The 27,560-nt window shown below is 44.5% G+C and overlaps 1 protein-coding gene across 3 annotated transcripts in view; it reads left to right on the top strand.

The window, feature by feature from the left end:
• Positions 1-9,187: 9,187 nt before the first annotated feature.
• Positions 9,188-27,560, top strand: part of shisa6b (shisa family member 6b) — a 38,818-nt gene continuing 20,445 nt past the window's right edge. For all 3 annotated transcript variants that reach the window (XM_035533218.2, XM_035533217.2, XM_081698046.1), the window contains exons 1-4: positions 9,188-9,271; positions 9,786-10,724; positions 12,224-12,384; positions 15,621-15,719. In XM_035533218.2, the coding sequence (XP_035389111.1) occupies positions 10,180-10,724; positions 12,224-12,384; positions 15,621-15,719 (805 nt within the window). In that variant the 5' untranslated portion in view covers positions 9,188-9,271; positions 9,786-10,179. The remainder of the gene's footprint in view (positions 9,272-9,785; positions 10,725-12,223; positions 12,385-15,620; positions 15,720-27,560) is intronic.

Here is a 27,560-nt window from a genome sequence, read left to right as displayed (position 1 = left end):
TTCAAGTAAACTAGCCTTTTAAACTGGTCCGTAAAGACTTCTGTGAGCCCTTAAATGGGCCCATATCTCACATTGCCTTGTAAATGCAGCATGTGGCTAATTGACTTAAGCCTGCTGCGGCAGGACAGTAACCCTGGCAACCTACATGTCCTTAAATCGCAAAACTCTACTGCAGGTTGTGTGGTAATCATTACTATATGGTTTGCACTGCTAAATTAGCTGCTTAGCTAAGAAGGTAAAGGTGCCTTGTTTAAGAACTCCTCACAGGCAAACTGGTAGAAAGAACTTAATTGAATTGCAGTTATTCTGTGGCTATTCTAAAATCATACGATAAATAAGAAAGAAAGATGATGGGTGCACTGTTTGTATTTGGCTTTACAGAATGATTCAAAGACAAATTTACAATACCTGTGCCACTAATAGGAAATGAAATCTTTATATCAGCTATATATTTGATCATATTTACATTTTCATAAACCTAATATTAAAGTTACACACAGAACATCCCCAGTGTCCGTCTTTTCCCAAGATGGTGAAGAGTGGTGTTGGATTTCAGGGTTTGCTCCAACAGAAACAGATGGTGGGATTTGGCAGTCTTGGCTGGCTAATAAATTGCCTCTTGACTGATACGCCTATTTTCAAATATAATTATCTGTGAAACACCATGAAGAGGAACTGAGATGCATGAAAGGGAAGCCAAACTCTGCTGTACTGTTGCAGTGTGTTTCTGAGCCATCTGTTTTGATTAATGGTGTTGAAACCATAGGATTTGTACAGCACCTGGGCTGTACTATAGCTGACACTACTCATTCAAAATGATTCCTTTCCTTTTCTTTCCTTTCCCAACAACTACAACTATTCATTACAGGATGTTACTTACAACAAAACAAATCATTCCAACAAACAGTTAAAACTCAGCCCCTCCTCCTAGCTCCCAGACTCCCTAAGTAATTGGCCTGACTGTTTACTGCAGTGCCTGGATTAGTAGAGATCCATTAATGGCCTTTTATGGGCTGTGGGATAAAGGGAGGCAGCAGAGCAGGATAAGATACCCCTGGTCTGCAGATGAGAAAGCAAGATATCAGGCTAAGCTATCGAATAACAAAGGTGTAGCAATCAGCTAATGTCTGAGTTAAGAGCTGGCCAAGGCCTATTAAAGGTGCTTTTGCTTTAACAATTAAAGCTGCGATTGGAAGCGACAGGGCAGATGCACACGTGCTTTCTCTTTGAGGCATCTGGGGCTCAGCTGGTCCAGTAGCAATTGAAAAAGAATTAGACCAATTGTAGATGGTCTCCCATTCTTTTCTAATTCCTCATGTTGGAAAATGAGCATTAAAAGAAGACAGCAGAGCTAAACTCGTTTTCCAACCGGGCTCTGTAGGTAAACCTCTCACACCAGAGAAGTACTTGGAAAATAGGTGGCACACAATATTGCACTGGAATAATGACATGTAAACTGTTGTCGTCTTGTGCATGGGAACAGGTGTCTTCAGTGGCTCTTTCTCTCACCTCCCATTATTTCTTTAAGTATCCGTCCTCGCTGTGTCTATATTTACCATCAGCCAACAGTCCCAGACGCCTCCTTATTAGCAACAGCTGCTAACTGACCACCCTTTCTAGCTCTCAGTGGAACTCGACCATGATATTAACAGCGAGGGCATACCTCCTCTCGGAGAAGTGACCGTGACGATATGTATACTTTCAGTGGTTTTCTGCCAGAACCTTCACATTCTTCTCGACATTCGATGGGCAAAGGTGTCAGACAAAGAACCTGTTCTGTGAGGTGTTTAAACAGCAATATTCACATTCATGCCACAAGAAGACTGAAATGCACAAACATAAAGGGCTTGTGTGTGCAGACTTTGCTGTGCTATATTTGATGACTCTGGTATTTGTTTTTCCTCCCCTCTTCATCTCATGGGCATTTGCTGTACTGAAAGAGAATGAAGAGTCTCTGTTGTCTGCAGTCTGCATGTGATAAATATGCAGGCCCACTCTCATGGCTACCTTGGAGAGCTCCTGGTTGTTCCCGACAGGCATAACATCTCAGGTTCTTCTACTTGACCATACCAACCAGATGAAGTGCTCGGCACTGTACTCGTGTTGGAACAGACATGAGATTAGTCATCCTTAAGCCTCCAACCTCCCTGCAACAAGCTGTAGTACCTATTGGTGGTTCTGGTCAGATGCACAAGACGGCAAAACCAATAAATTAGGTGCCTGGGAGATGACAGGTTTATGGCGAATGAGAGTTCTGCAATCATTTTTAGAATAAATGATGTCTCACTTATGATAGTTTAATGGTCAATTCCGTGCCAGTGATGTTTTGACACCTCACAAAGAAGGTCAGAGTTTGGTCGCACATTTTGAGAATGCGGTGGACACGTGGCCCAGCTACGAGAGGTGCATAAAACCAGGTAGTCCTACAGAAGAGGTCACTGACTGTGCGTTTGTGTATAACCTTCCATCATCAATGACTCCAGCAATTATGGATGAGCTCTCTATTTCTTTTACACTTCAGGAAGGACCTGTGTGTCAGATCTGAAACTGAGAAAGCGGAGAGTTGCTGGAAGGTGCTACCGTGCAGTTGATGGGTAATATTTAATGACCAACAGGGACAAATCAATGAAAATGGAAAAACTACATGATATCGTTGCGTTGTAGAATATTTTAATTTTGTGGGCCAGTTTTATTACCCTCCCAGTCCATTACAGGTTAGTACAGCACTAGAGTACTATAATGGATGAAATGCAAGCCTAGTTATAATCCCTTAAGCTTTAACCAAGTGGTCTGGATCCAGGTGTCAGCACACAGAACAGCCTTGAATAAAACAGAATAAAAGCATGAGACCAGCAGGTGGTTTGAAACCAAAGAATCCCCAGTTTGGAAAATGGACAATTTAACATTCAAGCCCACACGTCCTGCTTCAGACGAGTCCGAGAGCTATGATGGAGGGGAAGAGGTATTAGCTGAAACACGGCTTTTCAATTTTTGCCTGGCCCCGCAAAAAAAGCCTGGTGAGGAAAGCAGAACTTGCTCCTCACGGCAGCTGTGACCCACTTAATTCATTCATCCTGCAAAATGACGTCAGGAGAGAGCAAAACAGAAGCGGATGTAAAAGTATCCCTCCGAGAGGTACAGACAGGGCTGCGTTAGCCTCTAGCCATCTCAATAACTCTTTTACCTCTGCATGAAGTAATCACACAACTGACAGAGAGTGACAGGCGTCCAGTCTCGCAAGCCGGTGCCACTGAATGTGGTGGCAGAATTGGGCTCAGGTAAGGCATTACTGTGTACATACAGTTTATTGATACAGATACAAATATCAATAATTTCTCATCATTAAACCTAAAGGAACAGTTAAAAGGATAAAAAGATTCATATTTACCAAGATAATGTTTACCAGACTATCATTTGATAAAACTGGAATGTAAATTTCTCTTGTGTTTAAATGTATTTGTTTTAAGATGTGGTTCAAGTGACAGGGACAGGCACAGGCACAGAGACAGAGACTGGGACAGGCACAGGCACAGTGACAGGGACAGGCACAGGCACAGGCACAGGCACAGGGACAGGGACAGGGACAGGGACAGGCACAGGGACAGGCACAGGCACAGTGACAGGGACAGGCACAGGGACAGGGACAGGGACAGGGACAGGGACAGGCACAGGCACAGTGACAGGGACAGGGACAGGCACAGGGACAGAGACAGGCACAGGCACAGGGACAGGGACAGGCACAGGCACAGTGACAGGGACGGGCACAGGCACAGGGACAGGGACAGGCACAGGGACAGGGACAGGGACAGGGACAGGGACAGGCACAGGGACAGGGACAGGGACAGGCACAGGCACAGGCACAGGCACAGGCACAGGGACAGGGACAGGGACAGGGACAGGCACAGGGACAGGGACAGGCACAAGGACAAGCACAAGGACAGGCACAGGGATAGGCACAGGGACAGGGACAGGGACAGGGACAGCAGAAGCAAAAACTGAGGCAAAAAACCCTGAAATGTTAGAAGAGCAATGAGAGAGTGAGACAGACAGAAAGACACAGAGAAAGAGAGAGAGAGAGAGAGAGAGAGAGAGAGAGAGAGAGAGAGAGAGAGAGAGAGAGGAGAGAGAGAGAAAGGAGGAGAGAGAGAAAGGAGGAGAGAGAGAGAGAGAAAGAGAGAGAGAGAGAAAGGGAGAGAGAGAGAGAGAAAGGAGGAGAGAGAGAGAGAGAGAGAGAGAGAGAGAGAAAGGGAGAGAGAGAGAGAGAAAGGAGGAGAGAGAGAGAGAGAAAGAGAGAGAGAGAGAGAGAAAGGAGGAGAGAGAGAGAGAGAGAAAGGAGGAGAGAGAGAGAGAGGGAGAGGAGGAGGAGGAGGAGGAGAGTATGTCTTTTAATAAGTGACTGGAATCTCAGTGTATCATGTAATATCACATAAGGATTGCTAAGACAAATATGCTCCCGTTTTGTGTAGTCCTCATGCATGTTAAGGTTAGGGTTTACTTTGAAATATGTGTTCTGTAATGAATCTCTGTATAGGTTTAGTTTGTCACAAAAAGTACTTTTTGGAAGTAACCCGTATTATCATAAAGAGCATACTATGTATGGAGTGTAAAAACTGTTGAGAGGCTCAAAATTCGAATAAAAAAACTTAACTGCTACCAGGCAGATCTGACAATGAAGTGAAGACTTTAGATTTACTGGCAACTTTTCTAAATTATGACATGATCTCACTTCTTCAATATAAGGTCATAACATTGCAGTCACAGTGCCTGATGAGGCACTTTGAAAAATTGTTCTGTATTGTATGTTGTTATACATAATACTGAATATATAGATAATACATAAATACTTCAAAAGGTTACAAGCCCATCAGTTAATCCAAGCGATAGTTTATTCAACTGAGCCATAAAGCTAAAATTAATGCAGGCTTAGGCCAAGTTGCCTTGACAACACCTGCGCTAGAGATCTTAAGGAGGTAATTTTACAATGATGTGCCAATCGCAGTATGCGGCTCGCATACATGTTTGAATTCAAACGCGTCATCAAGGCATATGGATATGCGTTGTGAGCAGCTGTGCATGCACAGCGCCGCGTGCTGCGGAGAGCTCCATTCGTGCATTCACTGAGCCTTCATTTCACAATACATCTTGTGCTCAGGAACCTGTGAAATGCTGAAGGAAAACATCAGCTTGTTCATGTCAGAAGCATGATTAATATATGCAGGCTGAGACAGAGAATCGCTCACGCTCTGATGAAATGTAAATTTCTGGAAGCACTAGCAGATATGCAATCGCTGTGTCGTTCCTCGTGTATTAGCGAAGCTACGCGGCTGTGCTCGCGTTAAATTGTGAACATTTAGAACTGGTTCCTTCAGAAAATGCGATTTGCCTTCAGTGCATTATAAATACATTAATAATTATTTTAGGGTGGGGCGCGTATAGTCCCCAAGACGCGGAACAGATCCGCCCCAGGACCGCCGGTTGCTCTCCAGGGTGCTGCAAACGCGACTTTCCTTTTGCTACAGTACGCGCGTTGCGTATTAGCTGTCGCCGCCTGGAAGGAAAGTGACGTCTCACCTGCCTCTGCGCCTGTGTTACTTAGAGTACACGATGCCAATAATCTCCTTCGGTTTCGGCGAAGGTTACAAAACCGTGGCTACTGCAAAAGGAAGGTGTGTAGAAGCCAGCTTCCTAACTCACGAGGCACAACAGTCCTCTGTCTCCCGCAGTGCACGCGTGAGGGCCGGAGGCCGTTGGACGGAGCTTGTGGATCACTTTCCTGACGTCTGCAACAATACCAGAGCGGATACTTCTCAAAAAACAAACAAACAACAACAAAAAAATCCTCTCTGCTCTAGCTATAATACATAATACTTAAATGATTGAGTGTTCAACTTGCCATTCCTATGTTCGAAAGTCTGTCTTAATTTCACTGACTCGAGGGCTTAACACACAGGGAAACTGTTTATTCATGAAATCATAACCTTCTATGACAATAAGCAGAAATGTAAACAAGCAAACAAACAAGTCCCCCATGTCCCCTTCATATATAATATATATTATTCAGTATGCTCCTGGGCCCTCATTCCTCATCCCCTCATATTCACTGAATTTAGGATGTCTCTGCATCCAAAGAAAGAAGGAAACAAACAAACACACCTAACCTAAAATGCAAGGCTTGTCACAAAAAACCTCAATATGGAAAATCTTTAAAGATTAGAATTATACAGGAAGCACCAGCATAATGTCTCCTGCTCTGGTGCGATCGTCTGTAAGTTCAGCTCACATGATGACTTCATAGCTTGCACATCCTGCCTTCTCTCCCCCTACAGCACATGATAAATATTCGAAATTCTTGACAAAGCACTTTCTTCACAGAGAGATGCCACGCACATATCGAGGCACGCAGGGGCTGTACCTTAATGTGGTGCTGCAGTGTGGGTCTGTACAGTTAACTCTGGGAAAGAGATTGCAACACCCCCAGCAGAAGATGAGAGATGCAGGGAAGATCTCATCCAGGCAAGGCTTGCCTCATTGGTTTTGTTTTGTGCTGTGAGTGATGTGGATTTGTACTGAGGAAAATGTTGCAATTATGGGGGAATTTTGAAGGTCCCGTGAGCTGTTTTCATGCCCACATGTTATTGTCCTGTAACATTAGGTGTATAAAGACCTGCACTATTATGCAATACAAATAGTCAATTTAATGTATTCTGTGGGTGCTCAGCTTGAAAGCACATTAATTGTGGCGTTATGCGTACATTGTGTATATGCTAATTTTATGTTCATATTAACCCAAGGTGCTGTCCTCATCCTTCAGTCAGTTAGCTAAACACACGGTTGCAGTGTATTAAGTAATATCACTTATCAGGGTGATAGGAAGCCACTGTGTTTGTAAATCAGGTAGATTGCTAAAGCAAACGCTCTCCTATGAGAATTTCTTTATATAATTGAATAGACGAGTGCAGTGTGTAGTACATCTTTATGAGGTATAACGATGTAATAACTTCATTACTGTTACGGTGGTTCACAGTATGGCTGAGCAGCAAGGCAAATAAATCATCGGCACCTCGCCGCAATTATAGCGATGATGGAACAATGTGCTACTGGGATCCATATGGCATGCTGTTTTTGGAGGGAAGAAGAGAGGAAGGTTGTTAGGGGCCTGATTTGGGCGGAGGGGTCAGGGTTTATGATGCAGCCACAACAACCTTAAAAGCATTTCAGAGGATGCGTCGACTCTTCCTCCACCTCCTACATGGCGGGGCCATCACGTTTCCCACGCTCATGTTGTCTCATGACCTCCTGAGCCTCCGGTCAGGCAGGGCTACACTCTGCCTGCCAGACAAGAAAAGCACAGCCACACAAATCAATACTTCATGACGTGTGTGGCCACTGGAAGCAAATGCTGATTTTTGAGAGGGAATGAATTTTTGAAATGCTGTCTCACAGTCCCTGTCTTTTGCACCTAATACGTACGGGCCACAATACCCGTAATTGAGAAAAACTAGCAAGGGAAATAACTCGGTAAGTAAAGGCACTTTAGGAGCAAGAACGGATGACTCCAGTTTCAGGAGGGACACCTTAGGAAGCACTCTCATTAGCAGAGCCATACAGCCTGTAGCTTTCCTCTGGCCAATGCTATTTGGCTCTAGAATAGGGCAGAACCTGGGATGGCTTTGAAGGTGCTTTCCTCTCCTGTCTCCTGTGCCAAAGCCCGGCCACCGCTACAATCCTCTTGTCCATAAACAAAGCACAGGAGACATCTAGCGAGTTTTTACATCAGTGAATCTTGTGCACCTACATTTTGAGGTACTAACAGCATCACTCCATTTGTTAACAAGCTTTATGGTGCATGCATGTTCTATTTAGAGTGGAATTGCACTCTTGTTTGAAACTGTGCACTCTCCGAACCTAATATATCTTTTAAAGTCCTGGGGAAACTTCACAAGAAGCATTTAAATATTTCATTATAGCAAGTATGGATGGCATCATAAAAAAGTGGTAACTTAGCAACTGCTTCCAGGTTTTATAATCAGCGGATTGTGTAGGCTGTTCATTCAGAGATGCTCAAAGCTCACATGTGAAAACATATCAGACTTTTTTTTTAATTTACTCTTTACACGTTATGTAATGGTAACTCCTTGATTTTGTTGTTCATCTCTTCTTTATGCGCATCTCCATTCAGCGGGAAATACAAATTTTTAACTAGAAATGAAAATTCTACAGTCACAACTACAAATCCAAGACCAAAGAGGCTTCATAAGCAGAACTGCTTTCAAGACACAACAGTGTGAACTGGGCCAGTGTTATTTACCATCATCTCCACTTTCTTAATACAAGAATCTGCTTGTAGCTTCCAAGAAAAGACAGCAGAAAAGTCCAAAGAAATGAAAGAGAATACGCCCTTTATTAAAAGGAATCAGGGTCAGAATTTCTAGAATGGGGGTTAAAACCATCACATGGATATCACAAGCAAAACAGAGACACAGAAATAAACCTCACCAGATCCTGTGAAAGGAAATCTCTCTTGCCAGAGTACAATAAGTCTTCTCCATTTAATGATTTTTCATGTGTTCGACATGCTCAGGTCTCATGCAAGTTTAAAAGGTCACAGTCAGAGGACAAAGCGGAGTGCTTTATGGTGTGTGCAAAAACACGTTACTATGAGCTATGATGTATGCGTGGCTTGCTCTGAGGATGAAACATGGTGGGAAACACCTGAAGTGTTAGGCATGCCTTATCTTTCCTGCCCGACACCACGAGCACGCGCTCGGACAGCCTGTCACCCAACGCTGTTTCTTTCATTGGTGAAACTGTCTCTGAACTCGCGTAAAGTCTGCAGGCTCGAAAATCTACGAAACGAGAGAGAGAGGGGGGGGGGGGGTCCCGAAGCAGTACTAAAAACGAGCTCTACTCTTTGATGAGCGGTCAAAAGGTTTCTTTTATGACAGTGAATGAGAGCTTTGCAGTTAAGTAAAAGATAATAAAACCTCTTCTAGGTCATTGCCAATCTCATTAAGTAACGTGTCACAAAATGACTGTGCTTGTCAGCAGAACTGAAACAATGGCTGGTGGCACTGGCAAATATTAGCGAGCGTACATCTGCCTGAGAGTGAGAAGTGTGAGAGCAATACTTGGAGGTGTGACGCCAGCACTTTAGTGATGTAAGACCCCACGACGGGAGGCGGACCGCTGAAAGGGGTCTGTTTCTGTATAGGATGCTGCCATCCAGTTCACTAGTAGCCGCGTACCCACGAACCAAAGAGCGAGAGTAGAGGTAAGTGCAGCTTACATTCGATAACATGGTGATATTTTATACTCATGGTGAAAAGAAAACATTATCGAATTGACTTAAAGGGATTGTTCGTTTTTGCAAAAGCAATAAAACCATGTTTGTTCAAGGGCAGATGCTTGTTGCTGAGAATAATAGCGAATCTAGTAATAATTGTACGTGGAAAGTGACTTTATTGCTGTCTATTCTTTGACTTAGCAGAGAGGTGGTGAAATAAAGGTAGTGCGATAATTGTGGGGTTACGTCTGGAATGCATTTTAGCGTTTAGCGTACAGGCATGACTGCGCAACGGAATGCTAGAGAAATGAAACAAGGTGCGCTAAAGTGCAAAAATGTTTACTAGGCTGGCTGGAGACAAGACAACAGTCAATAGGAATGCAAAATGAAACGTAAAATTAAAAGTAGTCTTGTCGTTTAACCCACCCCCTGTCAGCGTTAATGTCTTGTCTTAATTACTGACGATTAATGGAAAATTAATTTCATGTGTACTTCTTCCCAGCGCAAGATGTAAAGCTTGCTTATTCAAGAGTTCTCGCAAAGGGTGGTCACTGACGCACAACGGGGCTGTCAGGGGACAAGCGATGTTTCTTCGTCCATCCAATACTATTAATTAACGCAAGTCGCGCTTCCCTGTGACTGGCTTGGCTCATATCATTCCACCATGGGCGTCAAAAGTACGCGATCCCAGTTAAGTTAATGGCACCTTCGACGCACCCCGTAACATTCGTGTGAAACCCTTACCAGTCATGCAGGGGAACACCAGAACCGCAACTTTTGGACTGTCTCGACCTTGCAGGATCGAACTCGCTTGAACGCCCGACTCAAGAAAACATAATCGCAAAGGGCACGATAAAATAAAGCCAAATAATAATAAAAAAAAAGTAGAGAAAGCCATGGGCATAAAACACTTTCTGCTTCTTCTGATTTATTTGGACCCCTTGAACGTGCTGTGCACCTCAACCGCTAAGCGAACAAAGCCCGTGCCCAAAAGAAGCCAGAAGCCAAAAGAGCTGAACAATACGTCGTCACCCCCGACATCCACGCAGCGGAGCGCGCAGGTCCAGCTTCCCGCAGCGGGTACTCACGAGACCTGCCTGGGCTACTACGACGTGAGCGGACAGTTTGATAAGGAGTTCGAGTGCAATAACACCGATCATCGGTACTGCTGCGGCTCTTGCTTCTTGCGGTTCTGTTGCCAGTTTAAAGTCAACCGATTAAATCAGAGAACCTGCAAGAATTACAACAAACCCGACTGGGTGAAGACTGTGTCCCCGTCCCCTGCTCCAACAGGTGACACGTACGATCCGAGCATGGATCAAACGAACACCGCGGTCTATATCACCTGTGGGGTCATAGCGTTCATCATAGTCGTTGGCGTCTCAACCAAAGTCGCTTATGACAAAGCCACTCAACCACCTCAGGAAATGAACATTCACAGGTAAGCAGGACTGGGCATGGTCTACATCCCACAAGTCCCATTTGTACAAGAAATTCATATACTTTGACTGAACATATATAGTCTATTATTCCTGTCATGACAGACACTTTGTACTGGGAATTTCAGCAATTCCTGTCATATTTGAGAAGTTCACATGACAGAATGCCTGTCTGTGCCTTCTCCCCCTTCTGCACATGTGTTGTTATTTTTGCACCAATGCTCGCATGGAATATTAAATGTGGTGTGAGCTGGTCGTGACCAGATTCCCAAACGGAGCTGGAATATGCACCATTATGGCTCTCTATGGCACTGGTTCAAGACAGACTAAGACAGTCACCCACCCCACCCTTCCATTTCTGTGTTTGTCCAAGGGAGACTTTACAGTTCATTAGAGATGCTTCAATTTTACCCTCCATTTGATCTGTACGATAATATCTTATTTCATAAATGTGTCCTCTCCCGACTGGACTGCTCATAAAGCCTTTTGAGTTGTTTACGAAGCAGATGATGATCTCTGTCCCACATCTGAGTCTCCCATGCACTTCACCTCACCTCCTATAGACAGTTTTCAATCTTGGTAATTGCTAGACACAGCTTTAGGAGCTTTTTTTTAATCTCTCACTCCAACGCTCTATTTTCTAGTGGTCTTCCTGATGGTAACCATGACTATGAGATGCAGAGATACAGTTCATAGTTACAATGCCCTAGCATTAAAAGAGTGCACACAAGTACCACTGATTTTCACTGAACACTGTACTAAAGCCAACATATTGGAGGAATGAATATGTCTTGTATATTGTCTAATAATTCCTGGATTTCTCAAGTCCTGGATTTACTCTATGATGTGATAAACATAGCTCTGCTTGGTTACATCCCAAACACAAACACCATGCCAAGAGCAGGTCATGCATTATGAAATTCTCTGCTGGTTTAAACTTCTTCACATTTCTAGTCAGTATCCACCACAGTGGCTGACTTGTCTGTGCCATACTTGAACTCATGCCACAGGAACAAACAAGGATGACCAAACTGGTGTTGAAATCATTTGCTAACAGAGGTAAAGCAGATGTATTTACAGCCATTGACCCTTGTTCTGATTTTTACTGGTAGCTACATTTTATAAAATGCACTTTTTAAGAAACCTCAAAACCAACACACACACACACACACACACACACACAGAATGTGTAATTGGAAAGTGTACTGTTGACATTTCCATCATGCTAGAGGAGGGGATAGTAGCAAATGACATTTTTCCCAGTCAGCATGCAGAACTAACATGTTCCTAATGCAGAATTAATCTGAATTACCAAGCCCAGCGCTAACTATGTGCACCTCAGAATGTTGAAGTTTTCACAGTCAAGTGTTTGCATTGCTTATTTCTGAGCCATGTCAGCTCTTATAATTCCTGGGTAGCGTCGTGTTGCTCACAGAGTCCTGGTGTTGTGTTTAACCATTCCATCACTGCTGTTCATGCTTTACTTTCTTTAACCCCTCAGAGCCCTAGCGGATATTTTGAGGCAGCAGGGCCCCATTCCCATATCCCAGTACAATTGTGAAAACTTTGCGGCGATGAACAGCTCATCCAAAGACAACACGCCACAGAGAACAGGCTCCAAAAACCATTACACCCCTGTTCATGCCTCCAAATCGAACCACGGTAAGACAATGCTCCTGAAACCACACACACACGCACACTCTGCATTCCTGACTCACGGCTTGCATGGAGTGCTCTTGGGGTGGATATAATGAATAGCCTGGCTTTGATACGAAAGGGTGGAGATTCGTCTGAGCTGGTGCACACACGTCCGGGAAGAGGAGCGTGTCAGGCCTGTGGCGGATGTTGTGTAGGCTGCGTGGTTGGCGGGGTGCCAGATAGCTGTCAGTCGAGCCACGTCGGTACAGTGCGAGGATGAGCCAGCTCGTGAGGCTCACGCGTCGTCTCTCTGCTAAAGCACGATATGACCCTCACTAAATACGTTCGCTAAACACTCGATAAATAACCAATTTGTGCGTGCCAAATTGGAACAGTCATTTAGGATTAAGCTCTAAAGGTCGACCACCATTTTGGCCTGCATTTGAGTTGAAGGCTGTTCCACTATTTATTATTTAATAATTATTTAAAGCTTTTTTTTTTTTTTTTTGCAGTCTCACAGAACATAAATTTATGTGGAGAGCTGTTTACCTAACAACTATGACTGATTTTATTCAAGATAAGTAATCATAGACTATTTATCACTAGTACAGTGAGAAAACAAGAAGTGAGTCGCTCCTGTCCTGTCCTGACTGTCCACAGTAACAGTGGGATGTGACACATTTCTGCAAGCTTAACCAAAATGCATCACTGGTCCAGCATGAGTTGTATGTGACTTATGCCTATCCGCCATTTATAGCTGTCTAGTGCAGGTGATGGTGACCTTGTCCCACACACTGGTCCCACACACACACAGCTGCAGTCCTACGCTACACCACCGGGCCGTCCGAGCCCAGGGTTCAGGCGTGGTCTGTTTGTTTGGGCCAAGTTGCAGGGCTGTTGTGAAGCTGAGCTGTTTCCGGGAAACCTTGTGTTGTCATCGGCGCCCGAGGTCAGCCATCACACAGGCCGACTGCCGCTTGTGCGCAGGAAAGTGAGGCCGTATTTCCACAAGAGGCCATTCAACCCTGCCCCACTCTGGCGTGAGGAGGGGCCTAAGACTCTCGAGGAATGTGGGTCATTTGGAATACAAATTGGAGCCCAATGCACTGCCAAACTACAAGGCCAGCTCAAATTAAAAATGCAAGTCTTTAAGGTGACATTAATGTTGCTGCATTGCATCATGGGATATTTTTGAGGGTTTTAATGATGAGATATGCTGAGATATGGGAAAGTATAGTGAAGCTCTTCTTCCTTCATATAGACTGATCCTAAAATTACTCGACTTATGTGATTATTCATTTCTTTTGTTATTTGAAAATATTTACATTTACAGCATTTAACAGACGCTCTTATCCAAAGCAATTTACAAATTGCTTTGTCATTTCCTCACAGAATACACCCTAGTACAGTACAGCAGGTTAGACTCCAACATACCAATGAACTGTAGAATACAGGGATCAATTATTGATACAGGGATCAATGCTGATGACTAGAAATACAAATACATAAGGTCTCTTAAACAATGATAAGTGTAATAAACAATAAGTGCTAGAGTTTGTTAAACAACATCAGTGTACCCTACAATAAGTACTAATTTAGTCAGTCAAAATGGGAGCCGGGTCAGAAAATATCCATATGATGCAGTGTTTCATCAACATTTCATCAAAGCAAAGCGACTAATTACTTTATACTAATGCACTAATTAATTGCCTAATAAATGAAGTGACAAAGATTATCAGAACATTAATATAACCAAAAACAGTTGCATTGCCGTAGGACAGCGATGTCATTGTGCCAGTGCATCTGCATGAGCACATGCGCATCTTTTTCCCTGATGCTGCTTCAAGAGACCAACACTGGCGCTGCATGCATAAACGTTCCTGTCTTATTAGACTATGTTTTAGTTCAATTAATTAACAGGTGAAATGCTAGTGGGCAATTTCATAATATTATGCACTCTGCACCTTTTTATCTTTTTAGTTTTTATATTGCAGGCTCTGCATTTTTTCCCCCTCACCAATTAATAGCAAAATAGCCCAGGCTATAACATCGTACTAATAACTGCAATTTTTCCCAAACGGGTTTGAGCACTCACGCAAACAGGAAGGAGGATGCTGGGACTGACTGCATCGGCTTTCCTCCTCTCTGCGATGCGCCTTAAACGAACCACTGCCTCACACACTCACACACTTGTCTTGGAGGAAGGTGTGTGTGTGTGTGTGTGTGTGTGTGGTGGTGTAATTTAAAGCACATTCGAAATTCATGCCCTTGGCGGCAGCACTTGAAAACTTGAAGGTTGAACTCAGTCTCACAACTCCCCGGGGTAACACGTAGAACAGCCGGTTGGCTTCAGCCTGGTGGTCAGGTGGTGGCGCTTGTTAATGAAGGCTCAGCCAGATCAGTCATTTGAGTGAAGGCTGCTGTCTGCCACAGCCGGGATGCAAGGACCTGTCCTGTCGTGGATTTCTGCGGTTTCTTCCCATTCTGAACCCTCAGCCTCTTACTGTCCTCTCAGTGGACCTTGTCAGAGTTCGCCTTTAGTGGCAACGGGCCGTAGCGTCTCAATTTTTGCCGGGTTTGTCCGGTTGTTATTGGAGATCCACGACAGAAATGCAGACCGGCACGGATGAGCTTCTCTTGTTTTTGAGACTCCAGTGGTGCACACAGCATCTAACAATCCGAGCAGTCCTGGAGGCTCTGCTGTTCCTTTCACTCTTCTGCTTCGCCCAATTTCATTCCTCCTCCACAGCTCAGAAAAAAACACAGCTGTGCCTTTCCTAATTCTGAGCAGTGGATGGATTTATTATTACCAGAATGCACAGCCATGTTTACTGCCACCTATGTTCCAATCAAAATCTCCCTCTTATCTCACTTTGCAAGCTGCTGTATCAGTAATTGCCATCCGATTCTAAATCTGATGTGTGCAGCTGGGTTTACCGTCAGCTTATTTATCCAAATGGCATTCAAGGTTATCATCAGGATATCAGTTATAATATACTCATTTCGCCAGCAATTGCAATGTCAAGAGCACAAATAATGCAAGCTGCTCACAAGCATCTGATATTCCCACTGCCCTGGGCCGTGAATATTGTGTGAGCGAGGGGACTTTGTGACCCTGAATAGACTAGTCACAAAGTTCCTTATGCCATCCATCTTCTGTTACATGAAGGGTGGGTCAGGTGTGGGTGGGGGTCAGGAGGTCAGGGGTCAGAGGTCATGGTTCTCCTGCTCAAGCCTCACTGCTGGCTAACTCGTTTCAGGTGGACATTACCCGAAGGAGGGCGTCCGCGGCGGAGGTCACGACCTGCACAACTTCATCTCGTCTGGCTTCGTGACTCTGGGGAGAGGCCAAGTGAAAGGTGCTCACCTGCTCGCTAGCGACTTGGAGCAAAGTGGCTCGATGTGCTTTCACCATAGTGTGCATGTGCCCTAGTCCCCAGTGCTCGTAGTTCAGCAGCAGAGTAGCAATGCACATTTAGTGCTGTGAGCATGCTAGAGTTTACCCCTTACAATCAGTAGAAATGAAAACTGTAAACAGACCAGGCTCTGTTTTTCAGTGCCAGGCACTGTCATGTTTGCTACAACTGTAAAACCGATACTTTTTACGATTTGACCACCGTCTGGTTAAAAGGCAGGTAAGAAAACATGTTCATGTTTTATTTCAATCACTCTCTGCCTCAACGCCCTTGGCTTATTGAGCCATTCCCTTGTGTTGTACAGCCCAACGTTGCAGTCTGATGTTTGTGATACTGTAGCAGCTTCATTCTATGCATAGGACATGCTGAGGCCTCTTCAGTACGGGCTGAGCCCAGCGAGGTGGCAGTCCCCTCTCACACCCACACAAGACCTGCTCGTTTACCCATCCTACTCGTGCGAGAATGTTGGCGGTGCGCTAATTAACATGCATGCGCCGCGCTGCCTCTAAAACAGCTCGACCGTTCATTATATACTTGCACCTTCTGCGCCATTCCAGTGGCGTCTCTCGAAGACTCACCGCCCTCTGATGGGAAGAAGGAGGCGAGGTGAAGAATCGGGTGGCGGAAGATCTATTCACCAGATAAGCAAACAGATGTCACGCCATCAGTAATTTTGCATTGAGCTTAATTGCGCGGGACGATAAACACGTTGCTGGTTTATATGTCATGCTGGGGAGATGCGCTTTTTGGCCCTGCCAGGTACCCGTCCACCCGTTGCCTTTTGCCTAAGAGCTATACCGGGCTTATTGTAGCCGGGTAAATCAAGAGCCTCCCTCCCAGGAAAGCACCATAGATCACGCATCCACCCATAGGATAGAGAGAGCGAGAGAGAACTGCACTGCCATTAGGCACCATTGTCTCCATTACGCATCATGTCTCTGTCTGCATTTCATTTTCACAGCTACAAAGCGTTGACCTGAAATCCATTTCTTTTTTTTTTTGTGCCTGTCCCCCTGAGCTCACCCCACCCTCACCCCACCCTCACCCCCAACCTGCCAGGTGGCTTTTTTTTTTTTGTTGTGTCTTTAGTGCCCTTTCCACCACGGCCTGTTCACCCGCACGCGGCGGAAACACCGGCTATTTTTACCCATGCTTCCTGAAATATGAGGAGGGAAGGTATTGGTGTGTCTTTGGATTCAACAGCTTGCACACTGCCCCCTGCAAAATATGGGCACATTATCCCTCCAAGTTGTAGTGCCATTGTCTGTGTAGCTTCAGATTCAAATGTATTTTTAAATCCATTTTAAAATGCACCATGATCCACTCTGGAATGACAGGCGAGTCTTGTTTATTTGGACAGAACTAGAATTCTTTAATGTTCAACATCAAAGCAAACAGTTTTCATGGGTAACTCTCATTTTGTCCCCCTCTGTCTTATGTTGGTTTTGCTCCATGTGAATAGAAAGAGTGCATTGAATTTTCCTTCACACTTTCATCTTTGTATTCTAAGGTACCCTGTATTGGCTTTTTGAAGCTTAATTGGAAGTTTTTTTTATTATTATTGTTTTGTTTTTGTAATATTTGTTCAGTGCACATGATATCACTTTGTATTCGAGAGCAACAAGAGACCCTGGAACATTATTGATTATGCTGATATTTGGTAATCCAAAATTTGGGATGAACATAAATCTGCATACTCTTAGCAACATCCAAGTTGCTTTGCCTAGTGAGTCCATAGTTTTTATAGATCAGTGTGTAGTGTATCTCCCACTGCACCTTGACAGCAACACACACAGGCAGTAAGTATTTTTACGATCCACCCTGCACCATTGCTGCCACAATCAATCGCAATCAAAGCCCAAATAGTCGAGGGAGTTGGGATACCGTACCTCTCGTTAACAAAAGCAGGCCTGTGGCAGAATGCTATCCACCTCGTTAACTCGCTCTGCCTTCGCTCGTCGGCCTCCTCGCCGTCTTTCTTTCTCGCTGGCGTGAGGAGGCGCCGCGGCCTCCTGCCTCCTGGGCTCGTCGTTAGCTCGGCGCTCCGGACAGGAACGTCACCGGGTGGGAAGTGAGCCTATCGTTTCAATGACCGTTCTGTAGCAGCTTGGAATGTTTTGCTGGCTGTTTGCTGAAGGTCCACCTGACGCAAGAGTCAGCAGGAACAGGAAAGCAAAAAACAGAGAAAGAGGAAACTTGCCCATTACTGCGTCTTTCCTTGAGACGAAGGGCGATTTGCAGGAGAGCTTGTGGTGCGTCCGGACGCGATTTCATTTTTGGGGGTCTGGTATTAAATGATTCAGCTTCTGTCCAGGGGCCTAATTACAGTACAAAGCTTTAGTTCAGTGCTGTTGGTCCCAGGAGGAAGCGCGAGGATGACGGAGGGAGAAGGATTCATGAACAGCTGATCACAGCAGACTGCGCAGAGTCTTGTTGCCATGACAAAGAAATTCCAATGAAGGGGAGATGAAAATGAGGTTTCTTGAGTTGGTAGTCTTTGGAGTTTGTTGGTATGAGAGAATCTCAAAAGGAAATGACCAGTCGATGGTGCAATTGGCACCACACTGGGATTTTAGATGAAATCAGCGAGTTGCTAATCACTGTTCATTAAGTATGGTGTTTTAAAAAAAGGTGATGTCCCATAATCTAATCACTAGTGCCTGTTTGGTGGTGCTATTCGTCAAGCATTCACCCAGAATGGCACAGCGGCAGCTCTGCTGTCACTCCCCGGGGGAGTGCGCGATTGGTTTGTCTGACCACAGGGCTCTGACCTTTGCTTCGTGCTCTTTGTGAGAAGAGACATTGGAGCCACACGATCTTTTCGCACAACATTCTTATCAGCATTCCGCTGCTCAGGCTGATGCCTTTCAAAAGAGCCTTCAAGAAAAACAGGCAAGCAAGCACGCAAACAAATGTACAAAAAAAAACCCATTCCATGCGGTCATGAGGAGGAGGAGGAGGAGGAGAATTCAGTGGAGGGCTTCTGCTTCCCTTCTGATCCCTGTTTTCTCTTGTACGGTGCTTAAGAAGAAGGGGGATGCAGGGCACGACCTTAGGGAGAGAGTACAGAGCATGACCTTAAGAAAGGGGTACAGGGCACACCCTTAAAAAAGGAGTACCTTTGATGACCTTAAGAAAGGGGTACAGGCACGCCCTTGTGACGAGAGTATGGAGCATGACCGTAAGAAAAGCGTTACGGGCGAGCCCTTAAGAAGGAGCGTGCCAGGTGTGGAGGAGTGCTCGCTGTACTGTATTGCAGTTCTCTAAATTGTGCACAAACTGCTAGAGTTTAATGGGGAGTGACCATCTGCTCTGTGTGCTCTTGGAGAAGGCTTGCTTCAGTGCTTTCTAATTTCGCTTTCTTTGAGAGCACTGGAGTGTCACATTTTAGCCATCCACATACGCTGGAGCACTCCTCTGTCTCTGGCTCTGTTTCCCACAGTTTGATGAAACACAATCTCCTGAAATTTCTGCGGCAGTAATGAAAAGCTACCTCAGCTGGCTGAGATAAAATAGGTTGTACAGTCTACTTTATATCATCCTCAGTGAGCTGAGAACGGAGAACTACTGCTGCATACCCCTGTTACAGGGACCAAAGGTTGGAGTATTTGCTTTTTCCGATCCTAAATGTGTTTCCCTGTAAAATCAAGCCCACCATAGCCTTTGGTTGAAATAAAGTGGGCAAATATGATGGCTCCTACCTTGAGTCTGTATTGGAATAGGCAATTTCCTTCAGGCGCTGCTGTCTCTGTAACGCACACAACTCGCTGAAGCCTCATTTACTTTCTTGATTGTTTTCAGTTTCAATGTACAATATTTGATTACACATTTGGTCTTGATGGGAATGATTGACACTTAGCATAACTGGTACCTCGAGACGTTTGACGGATCTAAGTGATCTGTCTACGGTTGGGCGGTCATTAACACATTCTGCAGTGCTCATGCACGCGAAGGAGGAACACTAAAGCGGTTGATGCCTGACTGCAGTTTATTATCTGACGGAAATCCAGAGTGCCATTCAATTTCACAGCCAACATGCTTAGCGACTCACTGGCATCCCAATGGGACCTGGTGCCACACAGTGAACTTGTTTTTAGCGAAAGGGAGTAGATTAGTGGATTACCTGCCAACGTGAGGGAACTGATGGCTGTTTGCCATTTGCTAGGTTGATAGACGAGATTATTTTACCACCGCGGTGCCCGCTGACTTTGCGGCCACAGCAAGAAAACAGAGAACGTAAGACTACCAGCGGCAATCCGATAATTATTCCCTTGCGTGTTTTCTTTGTGCTCCTGTGAAGCCATGCAGGCGCTAAATTCTCTGACAGATGTGCGTGTGTGTCACTTGAAGATGAAGCCCGTGCTGGTGATTAAGACCCGTGTGGGCAGGTGACTTAACCGGGCTGCCAAGATCCTTACCAGTGAATTCATTAGCGTGACAACAAACAGGAAATGCCTCCTGCCGTGTCCATAAACAGCAAAGTCTGTAAATGTCAGTGCGGTCTCCCTCCTTCTCCTCTGGAGCAGCCGTCTCACGCAGCAGTCCCCTGCGCACACGGAAAGCCTCATCTCTGAGCGGGGCGAGTGGGGAAACGCTAGCAAAGTCACTCTCAACATGCACCCATTGCCGCCTTTCCACGAGACAAAGCCTGCTTGGAATCTGCTCGTAGGCGAGCTGCGTGGTGAACACAGGAGCGACGAACGTTGTAGCTTTCCTAACCAGCATTTGCTTTTGATGCCTGGGGAGGTGCATTTTTATGAAGAAGGTGTTATGTAAGCTTCTGAGGGTTTTTTTTTAACCACGCAGAATGCGCCATATATGTGCCCAGTTCGTTTGCTGCGCTGCGCTGCACTGCTCATTTTAGTGATGAAAGTGGTCCTAGATGCTCGTGCTGTGTTTAATTTAAGGTGGTTTATGTCGGTACGTTCTCTTAAGATAGGCTTGGTGGCGATCGATGCTAGTCTTTCTTCCCCGAGTCTTCCGGTCTCTTCTCTAAGCAGGGTTTGGGGTGGAATTTGTGCCGTGGCATGCAAAGGCCCAGAAATCCCCCAAAGCCAGTTAATGTATTGAAGAAAGTGAAAAGATAAAGACATGAAAAGACCCAGTGATAAGTCATACTCTTTTCAACGTGTCCAGTGAGAGCGAGTACAGAGGAGCGTATACCACAGGACTATAAAATGCAGTTGTTATTTCAGTATTTTTTATGACACGTATAAGGCTTTTATGCTCATCTCTTGTGAGGCAGCTAAAGGTATGAGCCTCCACACTGCCCACTTGTGAGTGCATGACTGATACCAGTAATGGCTTTGCGGGAAATGGTCTGACACAATGCTTCAGTCCTGTTTCCTGCTCTTACTCTGATGGGCTTGACCAGAGAGGCTGATTCATCTGCTCCTCAACACAGCTTCCTATATTCCTGCGGATGTAAAGCCGTTTGTAGCCCACAGGTTTGGACGTGCGTGAGAAAGGATGGCCACAGTTCAGTGGTAATTTTATGGTCTGGTTAACACTGAAATTGAGTTCATATATTAATAATGTTTGGTTAATTTCAAGACATTGCTTCCACAGTTTTTAACCCGGTATCCATAATTCACAAGTAGACACCGAAGAAAAAGCAAAGTCCTCCACCATCTTTTTCAAACCAGCGATTTGTCTTGCGGCTAAGCGTGAAGCCTTCTATGGAAAAAAAAAAACATCGGTTTTTTTTTTTTTTTTTTTAAAAATTCTGGTTTCTTTTTTATTTTGCCAGTCAGGTGAAAAAAGAGCGGAGAGTAATGCAGGGGAAAGACACGGGAACACTCTGCTGTGTGTACGGGTAGGCCACCGTGTTAATGTGCTGCATCAATCAGGACTTCCCCCTACGTGGTGAAGTGCCTCTTCATCACAGCTCATTAGAGGAAGTGCAGGTACTTTAATGTTTGGGTTTTGTTTTTTTTGCATCAGTTTAAATGTAAGGAGTTTTAATGAAAATTGCCCCCTTGTAGGTTTGTTATTTATTGTAAGGAGAACTGAGGATTGAGGAGAGAAGCCATTTTCAGAAATCTTGACACACAAATGGGGCAAGATTAGTGGATCATTGTAATTGACCAGATGGCTGTTACCATCATCGCCATTCATACTGCACACCTCACAGAGACACATATGCCACATTTCCCATGTTACTTTAATTAATGCGACACTCGTATGAGTGCTCCTTCTGCTCTGTTATACGGTTGACTTACTGAAGGGTATGTAGCAAGCAACATTAGTCCCCGAAGGACATATAAGGCAAGTTTTATGTAGCATTATATAACATCATATTGTCGTATTCTTAGAAACGTAGTTTTCTTCATGGGATTATTATTGAATGGGCTTAACTGTCAATCCTTATACTGCTCTCTGTTAAATTTCACTGTATAAAAAACTAGGAAAAACCTTGTCTTTTCTCACTTTAAAGTTTTAAGATAATCGGTTCTGATGAATGTCTAGTGGGGAAAAAAGAATTCATCCAGTGCTCTTTAAATGGTTTCACTTTTAGCATCACTCTCAGTATACAGTAACGCTGCTTTGTTGCTGTGCTTTGTTGTTTTGTTGCAATATTTGACAAATGGTTGCAAGTACAGAAATAGTACCTTACTTCTAGGTTCTTGCATTTTTTTTTCTCTGGGACTTTAAAGTTAGACGACTTGAATATAGAGCATGATTTCACCTCAAAACTCATGTCAGGCCTTGTGGTAGCTTGGATTAGCACTCAGCCCTTCTTGAGATGTCTCAGGTACGGCTACACTAACCTTGCACGCTCTGTGGGACAGAGGGTCCTTTTTTTTAAGCAATCAGTCTTGTGAGATTTGTTATAAAGGTTCTGGTTAGGAGTTGGAAAGAGAAAGCTGGTCTTAGATAAGCATGATAGAGCCCTAGTTCTCCCTGGAACCTTCCGATCAGTGAGGGACCAGGTCAGATAAGACTACCCAACATGCCTTGAACCAGAAAGGAAAATGAACTCATGAACTTGCTACAGACATGTTTCTTGGAACTGGGCTCCCGGGTGAATGGATTATAAGATGAAAGACGAAGCAAAAAGAATTTGTTTCTGTTTTAAACTCACACATTTTCTTCTTTCATGTGTGCTTTGATGGCTTTTTAGGCAAGTGTTAAGATACCCACATTTTTGTTTTTTATTGGATCCTTGCCCACTCAGTGGAGCCCTTGCTGATGGATTTATGTGTAATAAAGCCATGGTTTAATGAACCCAGTGCAGGCAAAGTGATTATATATATTATATATCACTGGAGATATTATATAATATTATATATTACTGGAGATACTGGGGATTTATATATATATATTTATATATCACCAGTATCTCCAGTAATATATATTATTGTATAATATTATATAATATCTCCAGTGTGTATATATGTATATATATATATATATATATATATATATATATATATATATATATATATATATATATATATATATATATATCACTACAATATATTGCAGTTACTCACTCAGAATCTTCAGATTATATATATATATATATATAATCACTACAATCTTCAGATTATATATATTATATATATACATATAATATATATAATCTGAAGATTGCAGGTAACTAATATATTGTAGTGTTTATATATATATATATATATATATATATATATATATATATATATATATATATATATATATATATATATATATATAATCACTACAATAGATTGCAGTTACTCAGAATCTTCAGATTATATATATATATATATATATATATATAATCTGAAGATTCTGAGTGAGTAACTGCAATCTATTGTAGTGATTATATATATATATATATATATATATATATATATATATATATATATATATATATATATATATATATATATATATATATATATATAGAGAGAGAGAGAGAGAGAGAGAGAGAGAGAGAGAGAGAGAGAGAGAGAGAGAGAGAGAGAGAGAGAGAGAGAGATAACCAACAAATAGTTGAACTGTTTGATCTCAGAGAAATTAACATGTGTGAGGCTCACCAAACAAATGTAACTGAATTCAGGTGGTAAGTAATAATTCTCAAGGGTATTTCCTTGACCTTATATGCATTCCATTCCCCACAAGTGCGGCAAACTCTAGTTTTCCTTTGTAATCTATTATTCATATGGAAGCAGCAGGGAGAAGGCTGGGGAAGGGGGAAGCCTGTCACTGTTCGTCCCTGCACAACCCCCCAACCCCCTAGAAGCCCATTCTCACTCACTATTGTAAGGCCGCACAAATGGAATGATTGCCCTTTGTTGTGTGCAAAATTTGCCATTCTGTCTCGGATAGAAACCACAATTGTCATTCTCAGCACACCAGGCCGGAGTCAGCCTTGGGGTTTTTAATGTAAGTAATGCCACGCAAATTGGAATTTAACAGCTCCAGGTATGATTCATCCACAGAGTCATTTGCTGGAGATTAGACATGGAGGTTGGGGCTAGCGGCTCGGTGGAATTATAAAGGGCATCTCTGTCCATTTTAATTTACCAGGGCATGGTGCCATTCGTGATTGGTTGTTGAACCAGAGACGGCGGCATGCCTCCTGAACACCAATGCTGCACCCTGCCACCGCTCTAATGTCCGCAGATGTGCCCTCGGCAAAAAGAGCCACGCCATCTGTGCAGGTGCAGCCCTAATCAGATTAACGTCCTCCAGCTGTGACCGTTAAGGGATTAAACGTCTGCAGCGCTAAGTCTCGAGGAAGGTGGAACTTGGCAGCCTGTGTGCGGAGTGTTCTGCGCAGCTGGGTGGCCTTGGGAGAGCGCAGGATTTGGGGCCACCGAGGTTCGTGTTGTTCCCGTCTGAAGCAGGCTTTGGGTAATTGCCTCATTTTTTTCATCGAGGTCCATTTTGAATGAGCTGAAAATCCTTGAAAGGCTCGGGGAAGGACGTCATTGGCTCTTGGCAGGAGGAAGGAAAAAGAGAAAAATCCCAGCCCCTTGTTTTGTTTTTTGTTTTTTTAAGTCTGGCAAATTGCAGATTAGTCGTGGAGCACAGGTACATGCTAAAGATCCCTCTAAATGCATCCGCTGTGCTTTAATGGGCCTTGGGCTGTTGCAGTGGCCCTGACTGGCTTGTCAAATGCCCTTGACAGCTACAGGTGCTCTCTGTCCTGCGTTGCATTGATTGAATGCGCTCGTTGCATAATTGATGGGCCTTTTCAATAGTAACAAATGCTGGGTGCTCCCATTAGGCAGTGTGTATATTTAGGAAGGTTGTTTGGAGAGATGTAGATACAGTGAGACTGCTGATTGGACTCCTGCTGGGAGCTAGTGCAGTATGGGGGTTAATGGATGGAGGCCCTTTTCAGAATTATTGCTATATGCTATTGACTAGGACTAAAAAAAACAAACACATCATGAAACAAAAAACCCAAATCAAAACAGTCCTAAATTTGATACGGTGATGACAACAAGCAGAGTTAAGGATGATTCTGACATATTCCCATGTAGCGTTGCTGTAACATTAATATTTGTAAGTTGTAGGTGACTATAACACCAAAATGTATGGTGTCTGTAAATGCTGGATGTAGTCTTTTAAAATCCTGAGAGGAAAATAACCAGATATAAGCCTATAAGAAAGAGAAGGCAGGGTTGGCTTTGAAGTGTTTTAGACCCACAGAGTAGGTGTGTATGCATCACACAGAAAATGGGGTGATACATAGCTGACAGGTATAGGTTAACATAAAAGCTGCCCGAAACCTTCTCTGAGATGACAGGTGGCACTAGAAAGCATCGGCTGGATTGGTAATGGGAAAGGAGGAGGCTGGGAAGGGAGGCCCTGGGATTTGCTGGCTGGCACAGTGTGGTGGAAGGGGAGACGCGTAGCGGCGTGAATGCAGATCCCAATGTCGCCACTTCATCGCTGTCTCGAGCCTGGGGGGGGCGGGTCTTCTGCCCAGCAAGCAACTGAAAGCTGTTTGTGTAGGAGAGGCACGTTTCTCTGAGATATTTGGCTGTTTCTGCAACCTTCCTCGCGGAATGTGTATCCTTTGTAAAATATAGCATGATTCGGGAACCCTACGTGCACAACACTGCGCTTTGCTTGTACTCTGATCTTTTCAACGGATCATTTTTCCCCCATAAAATGGAGGCTGGCTCAGTCATTATGCGCACGGCTGTGGGAGGGTGTCAGTCTGCGTGGCAGGGATGTTGGCTGAGCTCGTCTGCAGACTGCACTGACCCCAAGGCCAAGTACCGCACAGGCCCATGGAGACGGAGAGATCCCCTCTGCCACGATGCCACTTTCTGTAGGCAGCTGCTGTTTCGTTTGCGCTTCGCTTCCCTCACACTAGCATGTGTATATTCCGGCTACTGATTCACAACAGCAAGTTAGTATTGCGGGTTTCTTTAGGTAACAGTCCTGGGCTAGAGTGTGTTCTTGTCAGCAGTTTGAGAATAATTTTATTATATATCACTGTCATAACCAACGCGGCGCGCAGACTTTGCATTTAGATTATTCGAGGCGCGGCCCCTGCTCCTCCGTCATGACAATATGGTGCTTGGTTCTGGGAGCAGGTTTTTTTGAATGCCTCCCTGATGCTTCGCATCTCAAAGGCACCGTATCGATTTATTTCCTGTGAGAGTGTTGCCGGCTGTCCCTGCTCTATTAATATCCCATCTGGCTCGTTTAAACAACTCTGTAACCAGTAAAAGATACCGCCGCCATTCCACCAAACGCGCAATCTTGGGCGTTCTCACGTGTAGCGCGCTGCTGAGCGCACGAATCCCAAACAGGTCCAACTACTTTCCGCTTTTGCTCTGATGGGAGGTGTGCTACGATCGCGCGCTAGTTTCCAACCACTGCCTGAGAGTGTGTAATGGCACGGAGATATGCAGCGTAATGTAACTGTTCTATTCACCACCGCAATATAATGCGAGTAGAAGAGGTAAATCTGCATAATGCGCATTTAACGCCCGTGCCGACTGTGTTATGTAGCGGATGTCGGCACCGAACGGGCTCGCGCTACTGGAGCCGAAAAAACGCGGCTGCCGAACTCGCGCTTCGAACGCACCCGCTCAGAACAGAACGCCACGGACTTAATAATGGCCGGATGTAATTAGAATTGTATTAACCTTGTGACGAGCGGTGACGGCTTTGTGAGCTGTGCGGGAGAAATCCGCAGACCTGGCCAGTTCTCGCAAGAGATCCGACAGTCTAGGCAAGCTTGAACATATTTAATTAAACTGCGGTAAATAGAGGAGCGGTCACGCGTCGGATGGGGGCGGGGACGCCGGCAACCTCTCCATCGGCGTGTGCGCCGTGTCCATTTGCACCCTGAAACTCATCACTGATATTGATATTATCACTTCTGGCACGGGCTGCTAGTTTCAAAACTCATACATCCGCCAACGTACCCGGCGTAATTAATGATATTATAGAGCACCGCGAGTTATTCTGCAGCATTTAGCTTGTCTGCATGGGCTTTAGGTCTAATCACTGCACCGTGGCACGCCAGGTGTAATCTAGTTGCTTGAGCATGCGGGCTGCTGTTACTGTTGGCTGCCTGAGACATAACCTGCTATACAGCTCTTGCTCCCCCTTCAGTACATATTTCCCATAAGGATCTGTGACGTCTATAACTTTCCTTTCATCCCACATATCACCTAGATTAAACACTCTGGGACTATTAATGAACTGAGAGTGTGCTGGTGCTCCAAGGCCTGGAAAGAGTTCTTGAAGGTTTGCTTCAGGACACCAGGCCCCAACGTTGCCGCAGTGCGGCTCGCGCAGGACTGTGATACACGGAAAGAAACATGA

This window comes from Electrophorus electricus, chromosome 15 (genome assembly GCF_041902795.1).
Source record: "Electrophorus electricus isolate QZ-2024a chromosome 15, ASM4190279v1, whole genome shotgun sequence".
NCBI lineage: Eukaryota > Metazoa > Chordata > Actinopteri > Gymnotiformes > Gymnotidae > Electrophorus > Electrophorus electricus.
The sequence above is the reverse complement of the archived record's forward strand: the minus strand, read 5'-3'. Positions and strand labels throughout refer to the sequence as shown.